The sequence below is a fragment of the Meles meles genome, chromosome 18 (genome assembly GCF_922984935.1).
Source record: "Meles meles chromosome 18, mMelMel3.1 paternal haplotype, whole genome shotgun sequence".
Classification (NCBI taxonomy): Eukaryota; Metazoa; Chordata; class Mammalia; order Carnivora; family Mustelidae; genus Meles; species Meles meles.
In genome coordinates this window covers 57,742,343-57,765,386 of record NC_060083.1, presented here as the reverse complement: position 1 = coordinate 57,765,386, position 23,044 = coordinate 57,742,343, and the positions used below count along the sequence as shown (strand labels likewise).

The 23,044-nt window shown below is 57.5% G+C and overlaps 2 protein-coding genes across 3 annotated transcripts; one reads left to right on the top strand and one right to left on the bottom strand.

Moving 5' to 3' along the window:
• Nucleotides 1–2,112: 2,112 nt before the first annotated feature.
• Nucleotides 2,113–19,060, bottom strand: GPRC5C (G protein-coupled receptor class C group 5 member C). Of its 2 annotated transcripts, none has more exons than XM_045985751.1 (5): nt 18,959–19,060; nt 10,150–11,247; nt 7,509–7,603; nt 5,213–5,362; nt 2,113–3,582 (listed from the first exon to the last, which is right to left on the bottom strand). In XM_045985751.1, exons 2-5 carry the CDS (start codon nt 11,213–11,215, stop codon nt 3,550–3,552), a joined length of 1,344 nt encoding a protein of 447 aa, XP_045841707.1. In that variant the 5' UTR covers nt 11,216–11,247; nt 18,959–19,060; the 3' UTR covers nt 2,113–3,549. The 2 variants fall into 2 exon arrangements, with proteins under 2 accessions (XP_045841707.1, XP_045841706.1); XM_045985750.1 differs by lacking the exon at nt 18,959–19,060 and adding an exon at nt 17,601–18,424.
• LOC123930072 lies at nt 15,330–22,681 on the top strand. The gene is made up of 4 exons (XM_045986280.1): nt 15,330–15,370; nt 16,917–17,540; nt 21,597–21,684; nt 22,276–22,681. The coding sequence occupies exons 1-4, from the start codon at nt 15,330–15,332 to the stop codon at nt 22,675–22,677; spliced, it is 1,155 nt and encodes a 384-aa protein (XP_045842236.1). The 3' UTR covers nt 22,678–22,681.
• Nucleotides 22,682–23,044: the final 363 nt, after the last annotated feature.

The window sequence follows — 23,044 nt, the reverse complement described above, 5'->3', positions numbered from 1 at the left end:
GGTAGAGCCTCTAGGATCTAGGCCCCCAGCGTCTCTGCACCCACCCAGCTCTGCGCCAGACCTTGAATCCAGGCCGCCGAGGGCTCATTCTCAGCACAGCCTGTCCTTCGGGTCCCTATTACAGTGCTTGTGCAGAGCTGGGCCTCGGGATGCAACTTACAGATGAGGAAAGAACTAGGTCCCACCTGAGGAGCGGGGGGCGGGGCAGTGGGCGTTGGTGGAAGTGGGATGCTGACCTGTTTGGATCCAAGAGGGATCCCAGTATCACCCCGTCCACTTCAGCCCTTGGGTCTGATCTGCAGGAAGGAAGGGTTAGGCTCCGAAGCCCCAGAGGGCAGGGACCAGATACTGCTTCTGTCCCCAGAGTAGGAACTTAGTATTTCCTGTCCACTGAAGGCAGTTCAAGGCCCCCCTCTTCAGCCTGCTTTATTGACTTCCTGTGCCCCAGGTGACCCTCTTAGCATCTTGATGGTCAACCCCTGCCAGTCAGTGTCTGTCCCTCTCCTTAGCACCCCCTCCCAATCCTGGCAATCTGTTATCCCACCACACTGGGGACCTCATGTGTGAGGGACAAAAGAGAAAAGGAAAAAAGGCATCTCCAGAGGGCAGAACCCAGTGGAATCTGGCCCCGAAAGCAGTGTGTCTGGGCAGAAGACACCAGACAGCTAGCTCCATGAAACTGTGACTTTCAGGGAGTGACCTTAAGAACTAGACACTAAATATGAGCTCAGGATGTTAGTGCTTGTATTTTACAGGGGAGGAAACTGAGCGGCCCAAGGTCACAAAGCTAGTACACACGATTTAGGATCCGAACCCATCATTGTTGGATTCCTAGGTCTTGTTCTCCCTGCAGAACTGCCTCCTGCTAAAAGGGCAGCTGGTTTCTGGTCCTCACTTCGTTCCCTGTACCTTTCAGTCACCCATCACCCACTACCCACAGAGGCACCCATCATCCCCCCGGCCTCCATCCGTCAATATCCCTTCTAAAAGGAGAGGAAGGTCAGAGCTGCACCCTCAGCCGGAGGAGGAGGATGAGGTCAGAGCAGGAGGATGAGGTCAGAGCATTACCCGGCTGGAGATCTAAATAATTCATGGGGCTGTGTGAAGTGGGGGCTGCAGCTTCCGGGAGGACCCAGGAGGCACACAGCAGACAGGAAACAAAATCGGGTCACTTGACCTGAGCCTGATCTCTGCAAACCCCGTGGGGCTGGAGAAAGTGCCTCATTTGGTGACAAAGGGTTGGAGGGCATGGCCCCGGGCAAGTCACTTCACCTGTTCCTTGGCTGCTCTCATTTCTAGCTCTTACGTGAGGTGTGAACACCAGCGTAAAGGGGAATACTGGGTGTGGCCCTTGGCAGGTCCTCAGGGGAGGTACTAATCATTCCCCTGGCCCCGTCTGCCTTCCCACGAGCCCGGTATGGCACTCAGTGGCACCCCTCCAGCACCCCAGGCAGCGGCAGAACTATGATAGGGGCTGTCCCCCCCTCTTACCCCATCCTCCATTCCCAGGCCTTGCGGGAGGGTTGCAGGGGGAGGGGTACAGGCACAAATCTTGGCTATTTTTGGAGGCTTGGTTTCCTCCCTTAGAATAAATCCCCAACCCAGAAAAAGTTGGAATCAGTCTTTGTTGGTCTAAAAGGGAGAGACTAGGTTAAAAATATGTATCAAATCCCAGAAACATTCTCCATGAACACATGGGGATTCTGTGATAGAAATTCCTCAAAACAAGAGGATAACATCCTTTAATTCTGAGCAGTTATGGTCCAAATTACTCTACTTTGAGCTGAACGGCTTGACTGTGAAATTTACTAAGGTGCTGTTCTAACCTCTTTTCGTTTTCTTCCACCCCAGGCTCGTTTGTGATACGGCTGGACCACCTGGGGAAAGACACCTCTCTCCTAAAAACACACCTGTCTTCTCCACTTGGCCATGGCCTGGAGGGAGCAGGGCCACTGGGTGTCCCTGAGCCAGGGTGGCCTGCAGCATTCAGGAGCCCATCCTCCCCAAGCCGACACCCAGATCCCCCGTGTACTCAGTGAACAAACCCACATTCACTGCAGGCTGCTCTTCGAGGCCATCTGGTGGGGCCCAGACTCCCACTGAGACTATCACTTCAGAAAGCAAGACAGTGCCTTTATTCACTGGATGAGATCTTGGGGCCACTACCCTAGATCAAGAAAAGTCTGAGGTGCCCAAGAGCGCCCTCTTCCTCTCCATTAAAGGGAAGTAATACTCTGTTCCAGGAGCTGAGCAACCCAGGGCATGATCGGTCAATGGTAGCGATGGAGGGGGCGTGAGTTGGGTGGGGGGGGGGTTGTCACAGGCAGCTGTACAGCCCTGCTCTCTCTGCAGGGCCCGTTAGCCCAATTTTTACTCTGGAAAAATATCCCAGTAACGAAGGCACAGGCTGCCGGGGGCCCGGCGGTGGTACTGGAGAGCTGCGGGCTGACCACAGAGCGAGGCTCGGCCCTGCTCTTGTTCTCTCCCCCCACCCCGGGCACCCAGAGACGTCTCCGCGCTGAGCACAGAGCTCCAGCGGCATGCCTGGGGAGGCCCCCCCTGGACCAGCCAGCTCTGCCCGGAACCCGAGCGCAGGACAAAACCAGGAGACGATGCTACAGAGACCTCGTTCCCGGGAATCTGGAGCTGCGCACATCTCCGTCCTTGCTGCCACCATCACCAGGTCCTGAAAGATGCCCCCCACTTCCCTCGGTGGCCGTCAGGACCCTCTGGAGCATGTCGTGGGAGAGGAAGAGTGCCAGCACGTCTGGGGTGCCCAAGGGAGGCGGAAATCTGTGCGTCTGCCCAGCAGGACATGGCAGGAGTCGCAGTTCTGTGAGCAGCTGAGACCCCGGCCCGTATGATCCAGACTCTCAGCTGACCCCTGAGGATGCAGCCCAGCCCCCCACCTCATGTCTCGGTGGGCCCCAGCTCACCGCAGGTGGGGAAGGCACGGGGCCCTGACACAGGAGGGCGCGTGAGGGAAGCAGCACCAAAGGGGCTCGGATCCACCACCCACAGGCCACGAAGAGGAGCGGTGTCTGCCTCGGGCTGAGCTCCGTCCCTGCTCAGGGGCCTTCCTCGGTCCAGGTGGTGGCAGGAAGCCCTGATGAGAAAGCCCACTTCCGCCAGGGCTTGGCTCCAAACACCCAGGCGCAGGCGGGACAAGCTGACGCTGGCCACCAAGACAGCCAGGAAGGCCCGTGGTGTGAAGACAGGGCATCTGAGGATGGCCATCTGGAGGACCACAGCGTGGGGACACACGGGCTGTGACTGGGGGGACGGAGACGGGCTGGGCAGTTCTGTAGCTCCTTGTGGCCTCAGTCACGTGGGGGGTCGGGAGAGGCGGGCTGGGCAGCAAAGGGACTGGCCCTGGGGCCCTAGCCGCACACCTCGGGGCTTCACAGGCCCCCACTCAGTCCTCGGCTTCCTGTCGGTGGCCTCCGGTCCCTCCCAATTCCAGTGACAAGGGAAAGGTGCTGGGCCCTGCCCAACCCGGACAGAGGTACGAGGACATCAGGACGACGTGTGGTTCAGGGAAGAGGGCTTCTACCATCTTGTTTTATTTTGCGGGGACTGAGCCTAAAGTAACCAGAAAGAGCAAGAGTCAGAGGGGACCCTACAGCCGGGGGGGGGGGGGGGGAGGGGGGCGGGGGCAAGCTCCGGCTTCTACTAAAAACAGTGTCTGAGTCCCAGCGGGGCCGGTGCAATCCGACATAGAAGGGAAACTCTGGGAGAAATTTGTTTTTCTTCCGGCAACCTTTCTCTCCCTTCCAACAGAGACTTTTTTTTCCCCTACGACCGGTGTCAGAAAATAGCTTCTGACTCGTTGGGGAGAAACATTCCCAAGCTCGGGAGGGGCGGGCTTGGCAGCCCCTTTCGCAAAGCCCAGAGCCGGTGTCCAAGGGTCAGAGTGCGGCTGCTCATCCAAGCCCAGGCCACTGGCTTGGTCCCAGGGTGGGCCTTGGAAGACAGAGCTCCAGAAAACCTGACCGGTGTTGGCCGCCTCTAGAGGCTGTGGGGCCTTAGTGGGTCCGTTTGCTTACCTGTGACAGGGGCCAGGAGAGAGACACCCCCGCCTTGCCTGTAAGGCCACATCCAACCCTAAAATGGCACAATTCTGGGATTCGACTCTGGAGAGAGGATAGAGGGCCGTCCTGTCCACCCTTCTTGGCAGCCAGGAGGTTTAAAATGAGCTGATGTGGAAAGGCTTTATCATGAAGGACTCGGCCAGAGGACATGTTAATAACTGCCCAGGAATGAAACCAACCGGAACCGGCCGACCCTTTCCACCTTTGGAAAGCCACTTTGTGAACAAGCACCAGTGCTTTCTGAGCCATCCGCTCCCACCGTGCTCAGCACAGCACGATCTAAAGGCACAGGCCGGCCACTCTCCACCGCATCCCCTGGAGCACATGAATGGCCATCCCCATCTAACAGGGTCTGAAGCTGGTCTGCCTTCACTGACACACACTCTCCGCAGAGCTGCCTGGGGGTGGCGGTGGGTCCGCCCTCCCCGCTCTGGCCCCGTGCACGGCTGGGGGAGGGGGGTCCCCGAGGAAAGCTCCCTGATCTCAGCTAAGCCCAGATGCTGGACTAGACCCTGGACAGGCGCTGGGCCCGGAGTCCGTTCTGACCGCACGCGACACCACACGACACAACACACAGGCTCAGCTGAAAACTCCTTCCCTGCGGGCAGGTGTCAGCTTCTGAACTGCCGGGAAGGAAAAAGCAGGAGCAGCGTTCCCGGGAGCCGGTTTCAGAGGGAGGCAGTGGCTCCTCAGGGACAGAGAGCCCGGGGTCAAAAACGACATTCCCAGAGGAAGGGCTCGTAAAGCAAATACATGTTTATTAGGCTCCCTTGCCCCTCACAGAGGAGCAAGACCCAGGACAGACGCGCCTGAGAAATCTCTCGAGGTTGCAGGAATCTCTCCGAAGACTCCAGAAAATGTTGGCACCGACCGGCCACCCCCCCCCCCAAGAACACTATCTGGCTGGAGCACGAAGCCAGGGCTGGCTCCTCAGCCCCACAAACACTGAGGAGTGGGGGGAGGGGGGCCGGGGACACCCACCCAGACACTGGCAGACAGGGGTGGCCTTCCCAGCTCCGAGCCACTGCGGAGCTCTGGGCTCCTCCCCCGGGGCCCTCCCCAGATCTGCCTGCCTCCACCTGGCCGCCGACTCAGTCCCACACATAGGGGTTTCTGAAGACCTGGGAGTTCTTGCCGTCTCTCAGCGGGGTGGCTGCCTGGTGGCTCTGGGCGGCGTACATGTCCTCGGCCCTCAGGGTGGAGTTAGCACTGCCCGTCACCTGGCTGTTGGCGGTGGCTCGTGGGAGGATGACGTCATAAGCTCCTTCGGACTGGAAGGAAGGACAGGAGGTCTCATAGCCTGCTTCCGCCAGGGCGGGCGCACAAACACTCTGCTTCCTGCAGGGCTGTGCTGGCCAGCTCCCCTCCTTCTCCGCGCCCCCCGCCACTGCCCCCCAGCAGGGCCCCACCGGCAGCATGGGATGGGGGACTCCACCTCTGCAAACAGAGGGACTGGCCTCTGACCTGGAGCCCCTGGCCTCTAGGCATGGGAACAGGGCTCTGGTCACCTCTGATGGCCGCCAGGCTTCGCTGTTTTCAGAAGGATCCATCCTCTTCTCGAGCCTCCTCTCTCCTGCTCCCAGTTCCTGGGGCAAGTCCTGGGGCCCAGTGCAGAGTGAACCGTGCGGAGGGGCCACTACCCGCCTAGGAACTGCTCCCAGGCTCCCTTCTCCCCAAACTCTTCCCTGAGCCCTCAAGTGGCAGTAGGTGACACCCAGTGGCATCAGAGTGGCAGGTCTGCCTGGCCGAGGACAGCCGGCAGGTCTTGGGGGCGTGCCCCTGTTTCTGATTTTGAAGCCTGAACAGGCTAATCCAATGTGGAGACTTAAGGCCCAAATTCTCTGCCTAGAACCCAGCTAGAGCTGCAGGGGTGCAGCTCCTGTGTGGGCAAGAGACGGCTGTCAGGGGAAGGGGAGGGTCCAGAGGCACCCGTCCCAACTCCTGCCCTGGAAGGAAGGTGAACTCCTAGCCCACCTGCCTTATCCCTAAACCCTGCTCCTCCAGGGCCCCAAGCTGCCTTTGGTGGAATCAGACCTGGGAGGTCCTCCCACTGGTTTACAATCCCCAGCTGGCAGGCCCCTGGAAGCTCCCAGCACATCTAGGCAGGTGGGCTTCAAACCTGGGTATGCCTCAGAATCCCCGGGGCACTTGGTTGGGGCCCCAGTCACAGCCAATCAGGCTCCACCCAGTGGGGGCCCGGTCAGTGTTTAAGTGGGGGAGGGCAGCCCCCATCTGGAGTCTTCGCTCATCTCTCTGGGTATAACTCTCATCCTGGCAGACTCCAAGCCGTCACCAGGAGGCCACGAAGAGATGCTAATCAGCCACCGCACCCCTGGCTCCACGCAATGTGCATTCTCAGCAAGTTCCCAGGTCATGGTCATGCTGGGTCGGGGGGACCTGGGGCCCACGTTGTGAGAATCACCATGTCAGATAAAACATCCCTGTTCGCCCGGATCCCCAACCGCCGGGAAGCAGGACTCAGTGTGCCGGGGCCACTAAGGGGTGGCCAAGCTGGGACAGCTGCTGGAGGAAGGATCCTGGGGACCGGGGTTGGGGGGAATGTTCACAGCCCGAGTGGCTGGGACCAGCAGACTCCGCTCCTGTCCTTCAGAGACTCCTTGCCTCTGCTCAGAGAAAGGGAAGGGGCTGGAGCTGGAGTTTCAGAAATTCCTTGCACGCTGTACTGCCCCGGGGCTCACGGCACGGAGGGGGGTGAGAACACCACCGGCTGATCTCCCTGGCTTCCTGTTCCCAGCGTCTTGCCAAGGCAGGTCACTGACCTCTCCCCACAGTGACTGCCAGCCCAGGGGGAGGAACATATATGGAGTGAGTGAGACTCTAACCCGCTGTCTTCCTGTTCCCACCCCCCACTGGCTAATGGAGCATCTGGTTTCCAGAACCCAGGGGAGGTATGAGGTCCAGGCTGCCGCTGCCTGCTTGTCGGGGGGAGGGGAGTCAAGGCCCTCTTGGGACAGCTGTGGCTGAGAAGTACTTACCCAGACCTGTTTTCTGGTCCTCTGTGCCTTTGCGGGCACTAAGGAACGCCACCTCCCTACCTGGCTGAGACCTTCCTTTGTCCCTCCCTAAGCTCCTTAGGGTAACGCCGGCATCTCCCACCAGCTCAAGGAGGACCTGTTCCGCTTTCTCTGCAGCCCGAGGCCGGGCCGGGGTCCCTGTGTGATGCCCAGGTCCCCCTGAATTGCCACTGAAGGCAGTGTCTACATCAACTCCAGGAAAAGGGCGTTAGGAGCTAAGGGGCTCCACTCCCTGAAGCCGATGCACCAGGAGGAGAAGCCTGCCTTGTCCCCATCACCTCCCACCCCAGCCTGCACTGGCCACATGGCCTCTGCACCCTCTCTACTGGCCGGCTCAGGCTGGGCTCCGCTGGGGCCAGAGAGACCCTGGGACCCCACTCACCGGGCCTTTGTGCATCAGGGCCATCTCGGTGGGCTGGTACACGCTGGTGAGCAGCTGCCCGTTGTACCCACTGTACGGTGACACCGGTCTCTTAGCTGCAGAGAAACACAGGAGTGGTTTGGAGACTGGACTCTCAGGCAGGGCTCTTCAGGCGGCATGGGGAGGGAAGAGGGGCTCACCTTCCCTGGGATAACATCTGACCCAACGGGAAAGCCTGGCCAGGGGGTGGCCCACCTGGTGGGGGGGTAGCTGCAGGAGGGGGGGGCCCTCCAGAGACCAGCATGCCTTTGTCAGGAGTCAAGAGCATGATGTTGCCTGCCTTCCGCTTGGGCTTTCCTGCAGTGCGAGCCCCCCCCCCCCGCCCCCCCCGGCTTTCAGCAAAGAAAAATGCTCCTGTCAGCAACCTTCATATCCCCATCCGCCCTCCGGGGCCAGAGGCCAAGAGGGGCACATGGGCCTTCGGCTGCCTTCCAAGGTGGCCAGGCTCCAGCTTTGGCCTCCACCAACGCAGGCTAGCTGCCAGAGGCTAGGGTACACGGAGCAGACACCCCACAGGCTGGGACTCCTCATGTCATCCCAGGGCACAGCTGGCTGCTGATCCACCAGGACCCCACAACCCAGAGCCCCACGAGGAGGACCGAATGTACACGCATCCTGTCCTGGGGCACCCTGGCGAGTTTCCAGAACTATTTTCAGCTCTGAGAATACCTCCCCATGCCTTCGGGTATGTTGGTGTCCTGATCTGTTCTACCCTGCTGGGGTTCCCAGGGTGTCCGAGAAAAGCTGATGACCAACCCCTGGGGCCCGAGAGCAGGACAGGAGGAAGGATGTCTGCCTCCTGCAGGCTGCTGCAAGGGACCACAACTGTACAGAGCCGGCTTCCTAAGTGCCGGGCCCACTCGATTGATTTTTCCATTTAGAAAAAAAAAAAAAAAAAAAAAAAGAGGAGGAAAAAAAACCCTCACAGCCCCAGAAATGTTTGCCTTGAGAGGACAAAGGCTGAGTACTACGTGGGCCTCTTGGCCAGACCCAGGATGAAAGCAGACATGGGTGCCCGAGCCCCGCCCCCACTCAGTTGGTTCCGCTCTGTATGCAGACGCGGGGCTACCCCAGTGGGCAGATCACAGATCAAGTGCCCGACAGGACAAAGGTCACTCCTTCCCCCAAAACAGAAATAATGGGGATCTCAGTTTGTAGAGAAGAGGCAAGGAGTTCTGCTTCTGGAACTTTCCCTGTCTCTGACTCCGCCCCCTAGCAGAGACTCCAGAGCCGGCGATGGACAGCCAAGCAGTTGATGTCTTAAGCCCCCAAAACATCCCGATCAGACCAGTCTGGGGTTGGGGTCAGGGGGCTGTCCTCCAGTCCCCAGTCATGTCGGACAAAGACTACTGTAGGCAGCTGGCTAAGGATAGCCCGCCACAGGACACACCGGGAAAGGCTCGGCACGTGGCACACGGTAGGTGCTCAATAAATGCTAGTGGTCCTTACAGTTAACAAAATGTCAGAGAAATACTCTTCCCTTTGGAAGCCAGGAGCTCAACCGGCAGCCAAGTGTCCCAGAGAATGACCCCCTCCCCTCCCCCCCCTCCCCCCACTCCTGGGTCTGCTTCTCAAGCTGCTCCCAAGGCAGGGGCTTGGCGCAGGCTGCAGAGGCTTCACCCGTTCCGGCCTCTTCCAGTTCCAGGACGCCCTCGGCCTGACCCCTCCAGGGCCGTACATCTGGCCGGTGCCCTTAGTGCTGGGCTCCAACAGGAAAGCCCCATCCCATTCACAACAAGCCAGGACGGGAGCTTGGGGACAAGCCAGGGGAGAGTGGGTGCTGCTGAGACCAAGATGTGGCCCAGCGCTTCTGTTAAAAAGAACAAAATCGGGGCACCTGGCTGGCTCAGTTGGTTAAGCGTCCAACGAACTCTTGATTTTGGCTCAGGTCATGATCTCAGGGTCGTGAGATCGAGGCCTGTGTGGGGCTCTGCGCTTAGCAGGAGTCTGCTTCTCGCTTTCTCCCCCATCTCCCCCTGTCCCTCTCGTAGCTTGCGCGCGTGCTCTGGCGCACTCTCTCTAATATACACAAATAAATCTTAAAAAAAAAAAAAAAAGAACAAAATCTTCACAGAGAAGACTTTTAAAGGAAACTAAGACTATGAATATGTACGTAATGGAAAAACAAGTCCGGGAGGGGTGGTTGTGATCATAGGAGGAGAGGAATACAGACCGCTAAGAGCTAGTATGTCTAGAATAATTTCCAAGTGCCAGGCACAAGCATTAACTTAGTCTTCGCAAGAGCCCGATTTAACGGGAACCATTGTCATCCCCATTTTACAGATGAGGAAACAGAGGCCCGTGTTGGTAAAATACCAGTCAGAGGCGGCCGAGGAGAGGAAAGAACAGGGTAAAACTGGGGAGACAGCCTGGGGAGGGGGTCATCTGTAGTGTTTGAAATTTTCCAGTGAAAATATATTCATGAACCACGGGAGTAGGGGGAAAAAAAAACCCTTAAAAAATGGAATTTAGGGACTAAGGCAGAAAACTAGCGATCATTCGAGAACCTTCCATCTTGCTGAGGAGACCAGCCCTGACCGTCCCACCGTTCAGGATGTGCAACGATCGATGGGGGACGCAGGGACGGTATCCCTCTGCCTACCTGAGGCTGGCTCGTCCATGGAGAACGCCTTGTTCTCCACAAACATGCTCTGGCCCTTCTGCTCTTTCAGGATGGTCTCGTAGCCCACGCCGCGGGTAGGGTACATGTCCCCCTGGTAGCTCTGCTCCGGGCTGGCCTTGGTCACCTGGGAGACCTCTGGGATGACGTAAAAGAGGACAAAGGCCCAGGCGTTGGCGGCGAGGGCGATGGCCAGCGTGGGGTCATCCCAGGTGGGGCTGTCGCGCTGCCTGTTGCCGTAGGTGTACATGACGATCCACACCACCCATATGGCCATGGACGTGGCCGTGGTGAGCAGCACGAAGGCGCCGTGCTTCCGCCAGCGCCGAAAGCGGCCGCACAGGGCCGGCCAGGCCCCGGTGAAGGCACACAGCAGGAGCAGCATGACATAGATGAGCGCCATGACGAAGTCCATGTTGGCGATGGCGCAGGGGGAGGCCGCCGCCCAGGCCGCGCTGCCGTTGCCCTGAGGGCCGCCCTCGCCGCCGCCGCCGCCGCCGCCGCCCCGGACCAGGGTAATGATCAGCCACTCGGTGTTGATGATCACCTCCACGAGCGTCAGCAGCAGGGCCACCGCGAAGATCACCCAGCCCTGCGGCCCGTGGTTCTTCCGGGCCAGAAAGTTGAGGGCAAAGACATGTGCCAGCAGGCAGGAGAAGCAGATGGCGAATAGGACTCCGAAGAGGAACCGCCGCGAGGCACAGGTGGAGAAGTCGGGCTTCACCACGCAGGCGAAGACGAGGCAGAAGAGGCCCAGCGTCCCCAGCAGAAAGAACACCTGGGTCCCCAGGAGGCTCCGCTTCTTGGTGTCCTGCACAAAGGGGAGGCTGGCCACGAGGACGATGGTGAGGACGAAAGTGGTGACGACTCCCGCCCCAGCCACCGCCTCCAAGATGATGCCCCAAGCCCCGGAACGGTCACACAGGTTGTAGTAGAGGGGGTTGAGGTCTGGGCTGCAGCCAGGTGGCACGTGGTTCTGGGCCTGGGCGCCTGCGGACAGGAAGAGAGGCAGCCCCAGGCACGTCAGCAAGGTTTTGGGGATGGCCATCCTGGCTCCCAGGCCAGGCGCTGGCTGGGTCCCTAGAGACAGGAGAGGGAAAAGGCAAAGTCAGTCCTCCAAGACCAGACTCGGATGCTCAAGTCACTTGCTTTCCCCTATCCTGAACCAGGGCACACAATGGGAGCGGATCACAAGGCTGTCCCCCAGGCTTCAGAATCCCTTCTCCACACAGCATTCCTGGGAAGCGTATCAGCTGACCAGAGAGGCCAATGAGATGAAGGCCATTTGTCACTTCTGTTCCTAGTCATGGAAAAGGCAGAACCTGTCCCTGCATTGTCAGGATCCCCCCTCCCCCATCATAACCAGGATCCTAAGACTCCCTGAGTTCCCGCGTTTGAGCTGAGGGTGGCAGGGTTTGAGGGCAAGTCAAAACCAAGCCTATCACCCACTCTGCACTTTCTCTCTGCCCCGAGCCTCCGCCTCTGCGATGCCCATGGCCAATGGCCAGCCCACCACGCGCTCATTCGCACACCACGGACTTCCCGAGCACCCTGAAAGGCATGGCCTGCAGCCAGAGAAAATGAAGAGAGATAGTCCTCTCGGATCCCTCCCTACCACCTCCCTTTTCTGCCTTTCATTTGTCCACTTCCCACGTCAGCTCTCCTCTTCAGAACCCAGACTTCTTTGTCTGGCTTGGTTGCCAGAGTCAAGGATAAAATAATTTCTCGGCTAGGGAGTTAATGACTTCATGCAAAAATCCTCCTATGAGGCATTAACATTTTAAATCCAAGAATGGCGAAGGGCAATGCAAAGCCCAAAGGAACTTATTGTCACGGAAGACATTAAGGCATCAAGACATTAAGGCATCATAACTAGAAGGCAAAAAAGAGATCTTTCATTCACACCAGGAAGGTACCCTGTTACTCTATGTACTACTCATTGGACCAGTCCCGACGTCAACAGCAGCTCTAGAGTGGCTGGTGAGTTGCAAACAAAACAGAACCCCTGCCCTCAACACCAGCTGGGCTAGCCCTCTGCGGATTGGAGATGAAGAAAGTGGCAGGTTGGGCGCCTGGGTGGCTCAGTTGTTAAGCATCTGCCTTCAGCTCAGGTCATGATCCGAGGATCCGGGCACCGAGTGCCACATCGGGGTCCCTGCTCAACGGGAAGCCTCTGTCTCCCTCTCTCACTCCCCTTGCTTGTGTTCTCTTTCTGCCAAATAAATAAATAAAAATCTTAAAAAAAAAAAAAAAGAAGAATGTGGCAGATTAATAGAAATTAAATATCTAATCAGTGAAGGATTTTACATTTACTTGGAGAACAGAGAATCCCGATGTTCTAAACAGCCAAGTTCAAAAATACTGCAAAATGCAGATATGCACATTAAATCACCCCTTAGTTCAAGTAAATAGTTAAAAAAAAACCCTCTTCCTCTCTATCCCTTCTTGGGTCCCCAGAACTCTCCAGAAAGATGGCAACCAAGCGGGATGCCTGGGTGGCTCAGTCGGTTAGGCGGCTGCCTTTGCTCGGGTCATGATCCCAGTGTCCTGGGATCAAGTCCCACATCAGGCTCCTTGTTCCGAGGGGAGCCTGCTTCTCCCTCTGCCTGCCACTCTGCCTGCCTGTACTCTCTCTGTCTCTCTGACAAATAAATAGATAAAATCTTAAAGAAAAAAAAAAAAAGAAAAGGATGGCAACCAAGCTTCCCAGGACGATAGTGACCACTAGTGGCTCGCAGGAGAATGGCATGATCCAACTCTTGCCACCTCCTTCCTTCGGTGATAGTCTACCCCTTAAGTTTCCACCATTCCTAGTTACCTAATTTCTAACAGGTGAACAAAAGGCCTAAATCTCAGTCAACAGAAACTCTCCATCACTGATAACTGGAAGAGTACGTGCTACTGGATAAGGGAAAATAAAGCTCAAAAATTAAATGAATCTAAAAAAAAATTAAATGAATCTACATAATAAAGATCATCAATTTTCAAAGTCCTTTAACATATCCCACAGGCCCAAGGCACCCCTTGAAAACACTGTAGGTATCTTGACCTTCTCAACTACTTCATTTTTTTCTTTTTCTTTAAGATTTCTATTTATTTGGCAGAGAGAACAAGAGAGAGCACAAGTAGGGGGAGCAGCAGGCAGAGAGCCGGATGTGGGGCTCGATCCCAGGACCCTGGGATCATGACCTGAGATGAGGGCAGGCGCTTAACTGACTGAGTCACCCAGACGCACTCAGGTACTTCATTTTTCAGTTAGGCTGGTTCCCCCCCAACTCCCTTGCTACCTATCATTAACTCTTTATTTTTTAAATATTTTATTAATTTGACAGAGAGAAATCACAACTAGGCAGAGAGGCAGGCAGAGAGAGAGGAGGAAGCAGGCTCCCCGCGGAGTAGAGAGCCGGATGCGGGGCTCGATCCCAGGACCCTGGGATCATGACCTGAGCCTAAGGCAGAGGCTTTAACCCACTGAGCCACCCAGGCGCCCCCCTATCATTAACTCTTAATAAGCTAACACCTTTACTGTGTTTCCAAATAACTGCATGGTCAGAGCTGCTCTAACGCAAAAGCACGTTTCCCCTGCATCGAGATTTAAATCAGCTTTCGTAGGGGACTCTGTGTAATCGTAAATCAATAAAGCATAAACTGTGTTTACAAATGCTGGCAAGAAAGAAGGGTCAATGATTGATGGATAAGGAGGAACACTGAACCACTCCAGGGAGAGAGGTGATTTGCAGATTCCGTGCTATGGGTTCCTAAGCATTCAACCCCATCTTGGGTGTTTGGGGCTCACAGCAAAGCAGCCAGAATTTGTGGTAGAGTTGGAGAAGTGGCAGTGCGCCCTGAGATAGGCCACCCCGACTTAGCCCCCCGGTATCTGCATATTTTCCAGTACTTTACCCCCTCCTAGCTCTGGGTGCCAGTTTAGAAACAGGCACCGATTCCCAATCAGAAAATATCTACTGTGCATTTGCGGGGGACAAAGTCCAGTCGTTCTCCGAGCTCTGGGAAATGAAGATGAACAAATACAGTCCCAGACTGGATGGTTTTTTTTTTTGTTTTGTTTTTCCTCCCTGACTGGAAGGTTTTTAAAATCCAGTAGGAGATAAAGTAGGTGTGTGAGAAAATGGTTAAGTACCGCACAACAGAATTTGCCTCTGGGGGAGGGAAAGGCGCTCCAAGAACATCCAGGTGGAAGCTTTTCCAACTAAGGGGTCAGAAAAGACAGAATGGAGAAGACCTTTCAACAGCATTTTATTCGGTATTGTATCAAGTATGAACCAAGTTTTTAAGGGGAGACACAGACTAGAAATGCTACAGGGAGGGAGTTTGGGGCATCATTCTAAAGGCAACGGGGAACCACCAAAAGCTGTGTTTTGAACAAACGCAGAATAACCAGGGTTGTGCTTTAAGATCTCAATCTGGCCAAATGCACAGGCAATCAATTTGTTGAGGACACATTCACCCGTTTAAAGATCGAGGCCAAAGGTAAAGCCATAATGGCCAGATCTGAGAGATCATTTCCCAAATAAAATCTAAGGACTGGCTGAAGGAGGGGAAAAGGATACCCAAACCCATACTACAGGTTCAAATCTGGTTAACAGCCATGTCATGATGAAGGGGAAAAAAAAACAAAAACAAAAACAAAACACCAACAAGCCAGGTCCCATTTAGCTCCACAACCCTTCTGGTCACTTACTCTTCTCGATCCATCTTGCTCTTAGAAGTACACGCCTTTACCCAGCAGCCAGCAACCTCGCAGCTCTCTGGCCCACCAGAGTACCAAGCAGGTACCCTGCTTGCTCAGCGGCCCTGAAACTTACCAACCCCAGATGAAACAAACCATTCCCACTCCACACAATCCATTTCTCTATTCCCCAGGACACGCAAGGGCCAGTATGGAGACAAGAATACACCTACTCAAGCCTAGGGCAGTGATCTGTGGAGGCCAACAGATTTAGAGAAGGAAGCTCAGATAAGTTCTGCACGGGTCCTTTGACCTCCACAAATGCAGATTCAAACAGTCAACCCATGCCACTTTTTACATTTACAGGGGCGAAGGGGAAAAGCACTGCAAAGAGATGGACCCAGCTCTGCTAAGAGGCTCTCCCTCCTGCGGTCCCTAAAGCCAGCACTTCCTGGTTGTCTCCTGGGCCTGGATGGTTCTTCTACGCAAAGGCTTCCCCTACCAGGCTGGAAGGTGTGTGAGGGCAGTGAACAAGCCATGTGTATCTTAGCATCCCTGCAAATATCTAGGGCTGCACCTTGAACAGAGTAGGCATTTAAAAAGCATTCGCAGAACAGACTCAGTGCCCGCTTCTGCCCTGCCTTCTTCAGTCTGGAGTCACATCTTCTGCTTCAAGGTTCTCAGTGGGACCAAGGAGGGGAGTGGGTGAGGGACCTCCTCCTGCCCCACGAATTTTTCCCTCTCCCCTGCGGCAGCACAGCCCAGTCTCGGATTATTTCCTGGACAAAGGGGCCCTTTTGCTTCACCTCCCTGGAATCAGTCATACAAATATTTTTAATCACCTCTGAAATCGGCCTCTCCGCAGCTCAGCCACTCAACCCCCAGCTCTGGTCTGAGTCAGCCCAATCCAGTTCCTGAATCCCCTTCCTCCCAGTTTCTCTCTCCAAGGGGAGCAGAGGGGCCTCAGCAGGGGGGGGTGAGTTCAGAGGTCCAGCTGGCCCTGACTGGCTTGATCAGAGGCACTCAGACCCTCTCACCTTTCCAGAACAACCCCTACTTCAACCCTGCCATTCACACCAGAACCTGAGAACCTCCAGGGCATAGGAGACCATCCTGAAGAAGGTACTAAGGGCTTCACAGTGCTGCCCTGTTCTGGATCTCCCAGGCTCAAGGACAGAGTAGGACATAGACACATAGCCTGTGGTTACATTTAAGGGTGCCGTGACCCCCAAAAGCCCCCTCTCAGAAGCACCTAGGCTCACCCAGGGACACCATGGGAGCATCCTCTTTCCTCCTCTGCCAGCACTCAGCAGCCTATCAGGAGAGCTGGATGGACCCAGCAACAGCCCTCCCATCTCCTTCTCTTCTCCCCCATCCCACCTCCCCTCCCTGGAGTTCTGTACTTGCGCCCTATCATCTTACTCCTGTCCAGGGGGCTCTGGAGACTAAACCCACGGATAAGAGGGATCAGAGATGCCCTCCTAGGAGGTACGGAGGTACCCAGGTTGGGGAGGGAGAGGCTTCTGAAAGCCTCAGCCCAGACCTCCACATTAAGTGGAACTTAGGGCCAAAATTTCCTGAGCATTCTGAAAGGTGGAAGTCTTCAATCCAAGGGTCTGCTGTGGAATGCCACTCTGGAATGCGCCCCGCACCCCCCCAACACACACACATAGGAAGACAAGGTGAGGACCTCCAAGAGCCCAGAACCCTATTTTGACACATTCTGATCCCTGTGCTGTAGGACCAAGACCGTGCAGCTTTGAAATATCAGCTTTGCTGGGGTGTAGAACTGCAGGCTTGAGGATGGAGGGGCCCTACCCAACCCCTGCGGGGCTATAAACCGGCCCCGACCCACAAAAAACCCTAGCAGGTAGGAGAGGGGAGGGGAGCAGGGATCTAGGAGCCAAGCTGCCAGAAGTAGGGGCTCCTTAGTGGTCTGATTCCAAACTTTCTACAGGATTCTGAGAATTTCCCTCCTCACTCCTGAGGTCTGCACCGGCGCTCCCCCCGCCTGGGGAGCAGGGACCCATCCCGTCTCCCGCATTCCCTTATGCCACAGAAACCTGCTCTCCCCATCCCCGGGCACCGGCGAGGAGGCCGCCCCACCAGTCAGTGCTGACCGTGGACTCACGCAAAGGGCCGCGGGAGTGGAGGGGGCAGCGACTGTGGAGTTCGGGACAGCGCCGGGCTTCCCCCACCCCTGGTCCCCAGCCTGCGCCGGTTTGGAAAGTTTCTGCGACCGAGCGGAGTTGGCGCAGCGTCTCCGTGCCCCGGTCCTCCACCCCCGGGCTTCTGCCCTCGCCCACGGCCCGCCGGCCCGACCGGGCTCTTCCGGGCAGCGGAGCGGAGGGCGGAGCGGGAAGGCAGCAGCCCTTACCTGGGGCGCGGCGTTTGGGGCCACCTTCAGCCCCAAGCGGAGTGCGAGTGGGGTGAGAGGGGCTCGGCAGAGGGCGCGGAGCCAGACGCAGCTGCGGCCTGGGGTGGCGGGGCCCGGGTGGGGGCTCGGGGCGCAGGGCCTGCCTCTCCCGGGAACCCGGGCTGGGCCGGCCGCGCTCGGTTGCTCCTTCTGGCGCTGGCCTCTCCCTGCACTCCGCTCCTTTCTCTGGGCGAGGGTGGGCCGGCGCCTGCATCACCGTGACATCACCTCCATTCAGGCGCTAATCGCGCGGTCGCGGCGCTCCAGGTATGTGCAATCCGTTTGCACAGCAACAAAGCCCGCCGGGCCCTCCCCCCGCCGACTCACCTCCAGGCTCCCGCGAGGCGCACTTTCCGGCCGGGGAGGGAGCTCGGAGTTACTGGCGGAGCTGGCCTGAGTGTTGTTGCTGTTTACTGCCACGCCCCCGCACGCGGGCGCGCGCACTCACGCGCACTCACTTTCAGGATTCGCCTTTCCCTCCGGAAAGCGGTTTGGGGTGCAGCCCAGCACACCTCTCCGGCGGGCTCTCTCGCCCGGCATGTCCCAGCGCGCACACGAACACGCTCGGCGGCCACCTTGGTGCGTCTCACCGAGCCTTCGTCACCTTCGTCCTGGCCCTTCCGTGAGGGACACACGCCGGGCACAGTTCGCTGCTCTGGGCTAGAGCGAGGCGCACACTCGGACACAGAGTCCGTCTTTGTCCCGTCTTCTGTGACCCCTCCCCGAGCTTGCACACGTGGACACACCCACCGACTGTCCGCCTCTAATACGCGCGGCCTTTCCCTGGCACCTGGGTCACCAAACGTGCATGGGGGTGCGGAGGGCGCACCGCGAGCGTCCCTACCGCCGTGGGTGGGGCGGGGATCCACTCAGAACCGCGAACAAACGTCACCCCGGGCCTGACTCCCCTGCGCCTGGATTTCCTGCGACCGCCCCAGACACGGTCCAACTCTGAGCAAGCGCTCCCCTCCCCGCGTCCCCGTTCCCTGTTCCGACTTGTCCTAATTAGCCTTCACGGTCATGTTCCCCGAGGTACAATGTTTAACCCGGCCCCCGCGGTCCCTGCGTTCAGGGACGCATCGGCCCTGACTCCGAGTCTCCGACTCTCTAGCCGCCCGCGGACTTTTCCACGAGTTCGAGTACCCTCTGCCCCACCCCCACTCTCTGCCCCGGGGTGGATCAGCCGGTTACCACCCTTTCCCCTCCAGCCCCAGGAATCAGCAGAAAGGGAACCGCAAAACTGGGGAAGCGAATCCAGTCTGGGACGTCCCCGGCCCAGTAAACAAGAGATTTTTCCGGCCGCCTTCCCCTGGGGCGGGCGAGCTCTTCGGGAGGTGGGCAGCGCAGTCCGGGGGCGCCCAGCGGGGCCTAGTTAGCAAGCGCGGGAGGCCCGGAGGGGCCGCGGCGCACTGGGAAGGGAGAGGTTGTTGGGTCTGGCCGGGGCCCAGGGGACGGGGAGGGAGGGCAGGGCGCCGGGTCTCCGGGGTGCTGGTTCTCGTGACGCCGAGTTGCCTGGGGGATCGCCAGCAGCGCGCGGTCGGAGCCAGCCGGTGGCGGGGCGGGCAACGGGGCGTGTTTGCACAGCCCGGAGCGCCCTCGGGAGGGGCGGGGAGGGGAGGCGGCTGGTCCCGGGTTCGGGGGGGTAGCAAGGTTGGGGGGAGGGCGCGGGGAAAGGGGAGGGGTACCTCCAGGCTTGTTTGTGTGCCTCAATCTACGACCAGCAGGAGTCAAACTCAGTGAATCACCAGGAGCTGCCGGAGCGATAAACCCTAGGTCTGCCCCTCCCCTCGCTCGCCGGCTTCTCAGAGTCCAGGAGGGATTGTTTGCTTAGCGGCAGGGGCCGGCGGTGGGGCCCTGTGTTTTCTAGAACCTGCCTCCCTGCCTGTGCCTTGCCGTCGCTTGCAAGTCTGGGAAGTGCGGTGATCACTGAATTGTTTCCGTTCTTCTTAAATATTAAGAGGAACAGCGCGTTTCTGGTGCAAAGTTGTGCCTTACTCTCCGTCCCCCTCCCCTAAGTCCGCTCCCGCCCCCACGTCTTCCCGACCCTCCCATGAGGGTGTGCAGGCAGGTGCCGGCGCTTCGAAGGCAAGCCCTAAGCGAGCCAGTAAGTCCCTCTGGCCTCTGACTCGTGGCTTTCATTAACAAGGCAAGTATTGAAATCAGTTTGCAGGGAGGGTCGCTCATTAGCATATGTGAAAAGCCCATTCTGAGAGCCAGGGAGGGGTGTAGGGGAAATGGGCTGGGAGCAGAAGCATTCTGGATCCAGCCCATCTTCTCTGGCTTCTGGTACTCCTTCAGGTGCAGAGGACTCTCCCAAGAGTCAAGTTTTCCCCTGTCAGTCCCTGCCCAGCAGGGGTAAGGTTGGGGTATGGGGCGCCTGGCCACCCACTGGGAGTGGGTAAAGAGGCATGCCAGCCTGCTCAGTAGGCACCCCTGGAAATGTAGGGCAGCTTTCTGAGAAAGGTTTGCTGGGTCCCTTTTCACCCCGTCTCACTCTGGAACAGGATCTGCCTTCAAAACAAAACAAGGCCCACGGGGCAGATGACCTGTCCCTTTCAGCCTCCGGGATCCCTGGTGCCCTCTGGTTTAGTCCCTCGGGCAGGGCCCAGCTGAGTGTGGGATGGTGGGACTGGAGGTCCAGATGTTGAAAGCCCCACCCCACTCCAGCCCCCGTGATCCCCCCCCCCCGTGGGGGTGGGGGGTGCTGCTGGACACAGGCAGCCTGCGTTGGCTAGAAGGGAAGTTCTGTGAGAGGTGTGGTGTTTTCCAGAACTCCAGGTATAGGGTTGTCTGTGCTCCCAAATGCCATTCACCCCGTTTAATGACCTATAGGCATAGAAGCCTTTATGAACTCCCATTTTCACCAAAAAATAACACTTTGTGAAGTCATCCTCTATGGATACTGCCCCCCCCCCAGAGAGATCCTGGATTAATGGATTGTGGGGAAGTGTCTGGCTCCCTCCCTCTCCTTATACGCGGTGCTTGAGTTCCTCCTTCCATCCATCCCAGCCTTTCTTCAATGAGCCTCAGGACGCCAAGGGACTGACGGTGCCCAGGGGTCAGCAGCAGGTCTGCTACCAGCCAGCTGTGACCTGGACAGGTCGCTGCACCTCCCTGGGCCCTACTATCCTCTCCTGTACAATGGGCTGATAACCTCAGCTTTATGGCTCACCGAAGCATCCAGATGAACCCGAGTCTGGAGCATTCCTCACACAAGTCTGCCCCTCACAGGTGCCCAGCGGTCAGCCTCTCCATTCCTGGTGCGTCCCCTCCAAATCTTAGTCCTGTCTACTCTTGTAGAAGCTGCTTCTCTGACCTTCTTTCAATTCTCTTTTATCGGAACAGCCTTACCACACCATGGTCTGGGCCTTCCCCTCTGCTGTTCCTTCTTCCTCCAACATTCTCTACCTTCTACCTCCCTCCCTTTTTCTGATCAGATTTTACAGAATCAGCCCTGCCTCAAAGCTCATCCCCAGTGTCCCTCTGTGAAGCTTTCCTCACCTTCCCCAGAACTGTTGGACTTGCTTTACCCACAGCTTTTTATGGGTTTGTTTACTTATCGTATCCCAGTGTATCTTCATCACCGCTGTTGTCTCTCCAATCGGAGTGTGCCGTTCTCAAGAGGGGGACATGGCTCACGCACCTTGTGGTCCCCGGCATCTGGCACAGAGCCGATCACGTGGTGGCTCCGTTGTTCTGTGGTCAGGCCGGTGGCAGTAAGAGTACTGGAGAGGTGCAGCCCCTGGAGAGTGGCCTGCACTGACCTTCACTCCCACCATGGGCCTTGCAAACTTGCAACCTTGCAACCTCGCAAGCCTTGGGCACCTGCCCCACTGCCCACCACACCAGCCCCGCACATGGCCCAGAGACCTTCCTGGGAAGCCGACAACCTCCAGTACCTTCTGGAGAAGTCCACTGCCCTGGACCGACAATGCCTTCCATTCAGAGTCCAGGTAGAGGAACTTGGCCACCTGGCTTGGGGCCCAGGGGTCAGGAGGCTAGAGGTCAGTTTTGCTCCCTAGAGGGACTTCCTTTGGCCTGGGTAGCAGGAGTCCCGCACTGCAGTTTGAGCTGGTGGCATCACTCTCAGGAACCATTGCCTTCTCCGGGGAGGGCGAGGGCTGCCCCCTCACCCCCACAGAGGTTGAGTGCCCTTGATCTTGGGGCCTGGCCGCAGTGAAGCGAGAACAGTCCCTCCCGGAGCTGAGGGGGAGGGCTCTTGGCTCCCTGACACGTAGGTACCTGGAATCCTGTGCCAGGCGGCTGGGGGCCCCACCACTGGCTGGTAAACAGATTTTGCATTTGACTTTCCCTTGCTGCCAGGCTCCATGTGAACTGGATACCACCCAGCCGACAGTGTCTGGCTACGCCTCTTTTTCCTCTTGAGTTTATAGGACTGACGCTGAGACTGGTAGGTACCCCCTGGGTTTTGTTTTTTAAGGACTCGGGTCCCTGGGTGGCACCTTAAGAAGCAAGAAGCCAGGGGTCTGGGAGCGGGCAGGTTAAACACTAATTCACCGCAACTGGCTGCCCATGGATGATCCCTCTGGAAACGGACCCGGAAGCGGGCCTTGGGCAGAGCCTGCTGGAATGTCGCCTGCTGCCAAGCCCATCCACAGTGGGCACAAACCTGTTCTCCCCCCGCCCCACCCCCCACCCCGTCCATGGCTCAGTGGCCACTAATCAACTCCCTGTGGAGGAGAGAACTGGATTTTCTGAGCTGCCCAGTTCTGGAGAGAGTCCATCAGCGCACAGTGGATCTAGGAACCAGGGTCAAAGCAGATGGTCCGGGGAGTCGGGCCCCTCCACCCTCTCACCCCTTCCAAAAACGAGAAAGAAATGGATACACGGTGCTGTGTCTAGTTCCCCCTTACCTTCAGGGGAGGGAGGATCTCACCCCCATCTAAGAACGTTTCAGGGATGGGGTACCCTTTACCTCACCCCAGCGGCTGCATGGCCCCAAACTGGTTATCTCACTTATGGTCTTTCTCTCACCCCCCAGTACCTCCAGTCACCCTGCAAATGCCCGTCCATCAGGGGGCTGTTCCCTGATTTCACCCCTGGCTCATGGGCTCCCATCGCCTTGAAGGGAAAGACTACGCTTGCTCACTCAGCATTTAAGATCTCCGCAGCCAACTCTCAACCCCGGGCGCCAGCCTCACCCCCCGCCCTTCCCTACAGGAAATGGCCACTCCAGCCTGAGAGGTCAGCTCCCAGTCCAGCCCCTGGACTTGCCTTCCTGTGGCTTTGCTCACACTGCCCCCCGACTCTCAGTCCAGGAAGCCCCCTCGGGTCGTCTCTGATCCAGTCCCCTTGGAAAGTCCTGTGCTCCTCCCAGGATTTTTTGCTGGTGACCCCACTCCACAGTCATCCTTCCTCGGCTCTCCTAGAGCTCCCCTTCTAAGGCAAATTTGCTAGCCTAGCAATGATCTGTATCATTACTTACACCTTATGCACAAATATCTTGATTCTCTAATTGCTGATAGGCTTGACGGGGACTGGACTAAGATTTCACATCTATCCTTCCTTGCAGTCCCTAGGATAGTGCTTTATACACACTAAAAAAAAAAAAAAAAAAAAAAGCAATAAATATCAGCAGAATAGTGGACTGACTGTCTGGGAACTGAGCAAGGCAGCCTTCTTGAAGGGGGAGGGCAGGCTCCGAATCTAGCCTTGGCCTTACTGTGGTCATGAACCCCCTACTTAGATCCCGGGCTCCCTCTGGCTCCCAGAAGTCCAGGCCAGGAGGTTCAGAGAGATGCTAGCTGGTC

What these genes read in the sequence shown, in the direction of transcription:
- GPRC5C (XM_045985751.1), bottom strand. Translation starts at nt 11,215, where the DNA reads ATGGCCATCCCCAAAACCTTGCTGACGTGCCTGGGGCTGCCTCTCTTC. An exon ending in CATGGACGAGCCAGCCTCAG is followed by an intron (nt 7,604 to 10,149) that starts GTAGGCAGAGGG and finishes GTTTCTCTGCAG; the next exon opens with CTAAGAGACCGGTGTCACCG. An exon ending in CCCTGATGCACAAAGGCCCG is followed by an intron (nt 5,363 to 7,508) that starts GTGAGTGGGGTC and finishes CCTTCCTTCCAG; the next exon opens with TCCGAAGGAGCTTATGACGT.
- LOC123930072 (XM_045986280.1), top strand. Translation starts at nt 15,330, where the DNA reads ATGGTTCTTCTACGCAAAGGCTTCCCCTACCAGGCTGGAAG. An exon ending in GCGCGGTCGCGGCGCTCCAG is followed by an intron (nt 17,541 to 21,596) that starts GTATGTGCAATC and finishes CCTTGCTGCCAG; the next exon opens with GCTCCATGTGAACTGGATAC. An exon ending in TAGGACTGACGCTGAGACTG is followed by an intron (nt 21,685 to 22,275) that starts GTAGGTACCCCC and finishes CTCACCCCCCAG; the next exon opens with TACCTCCAGTCACCCTGCAA.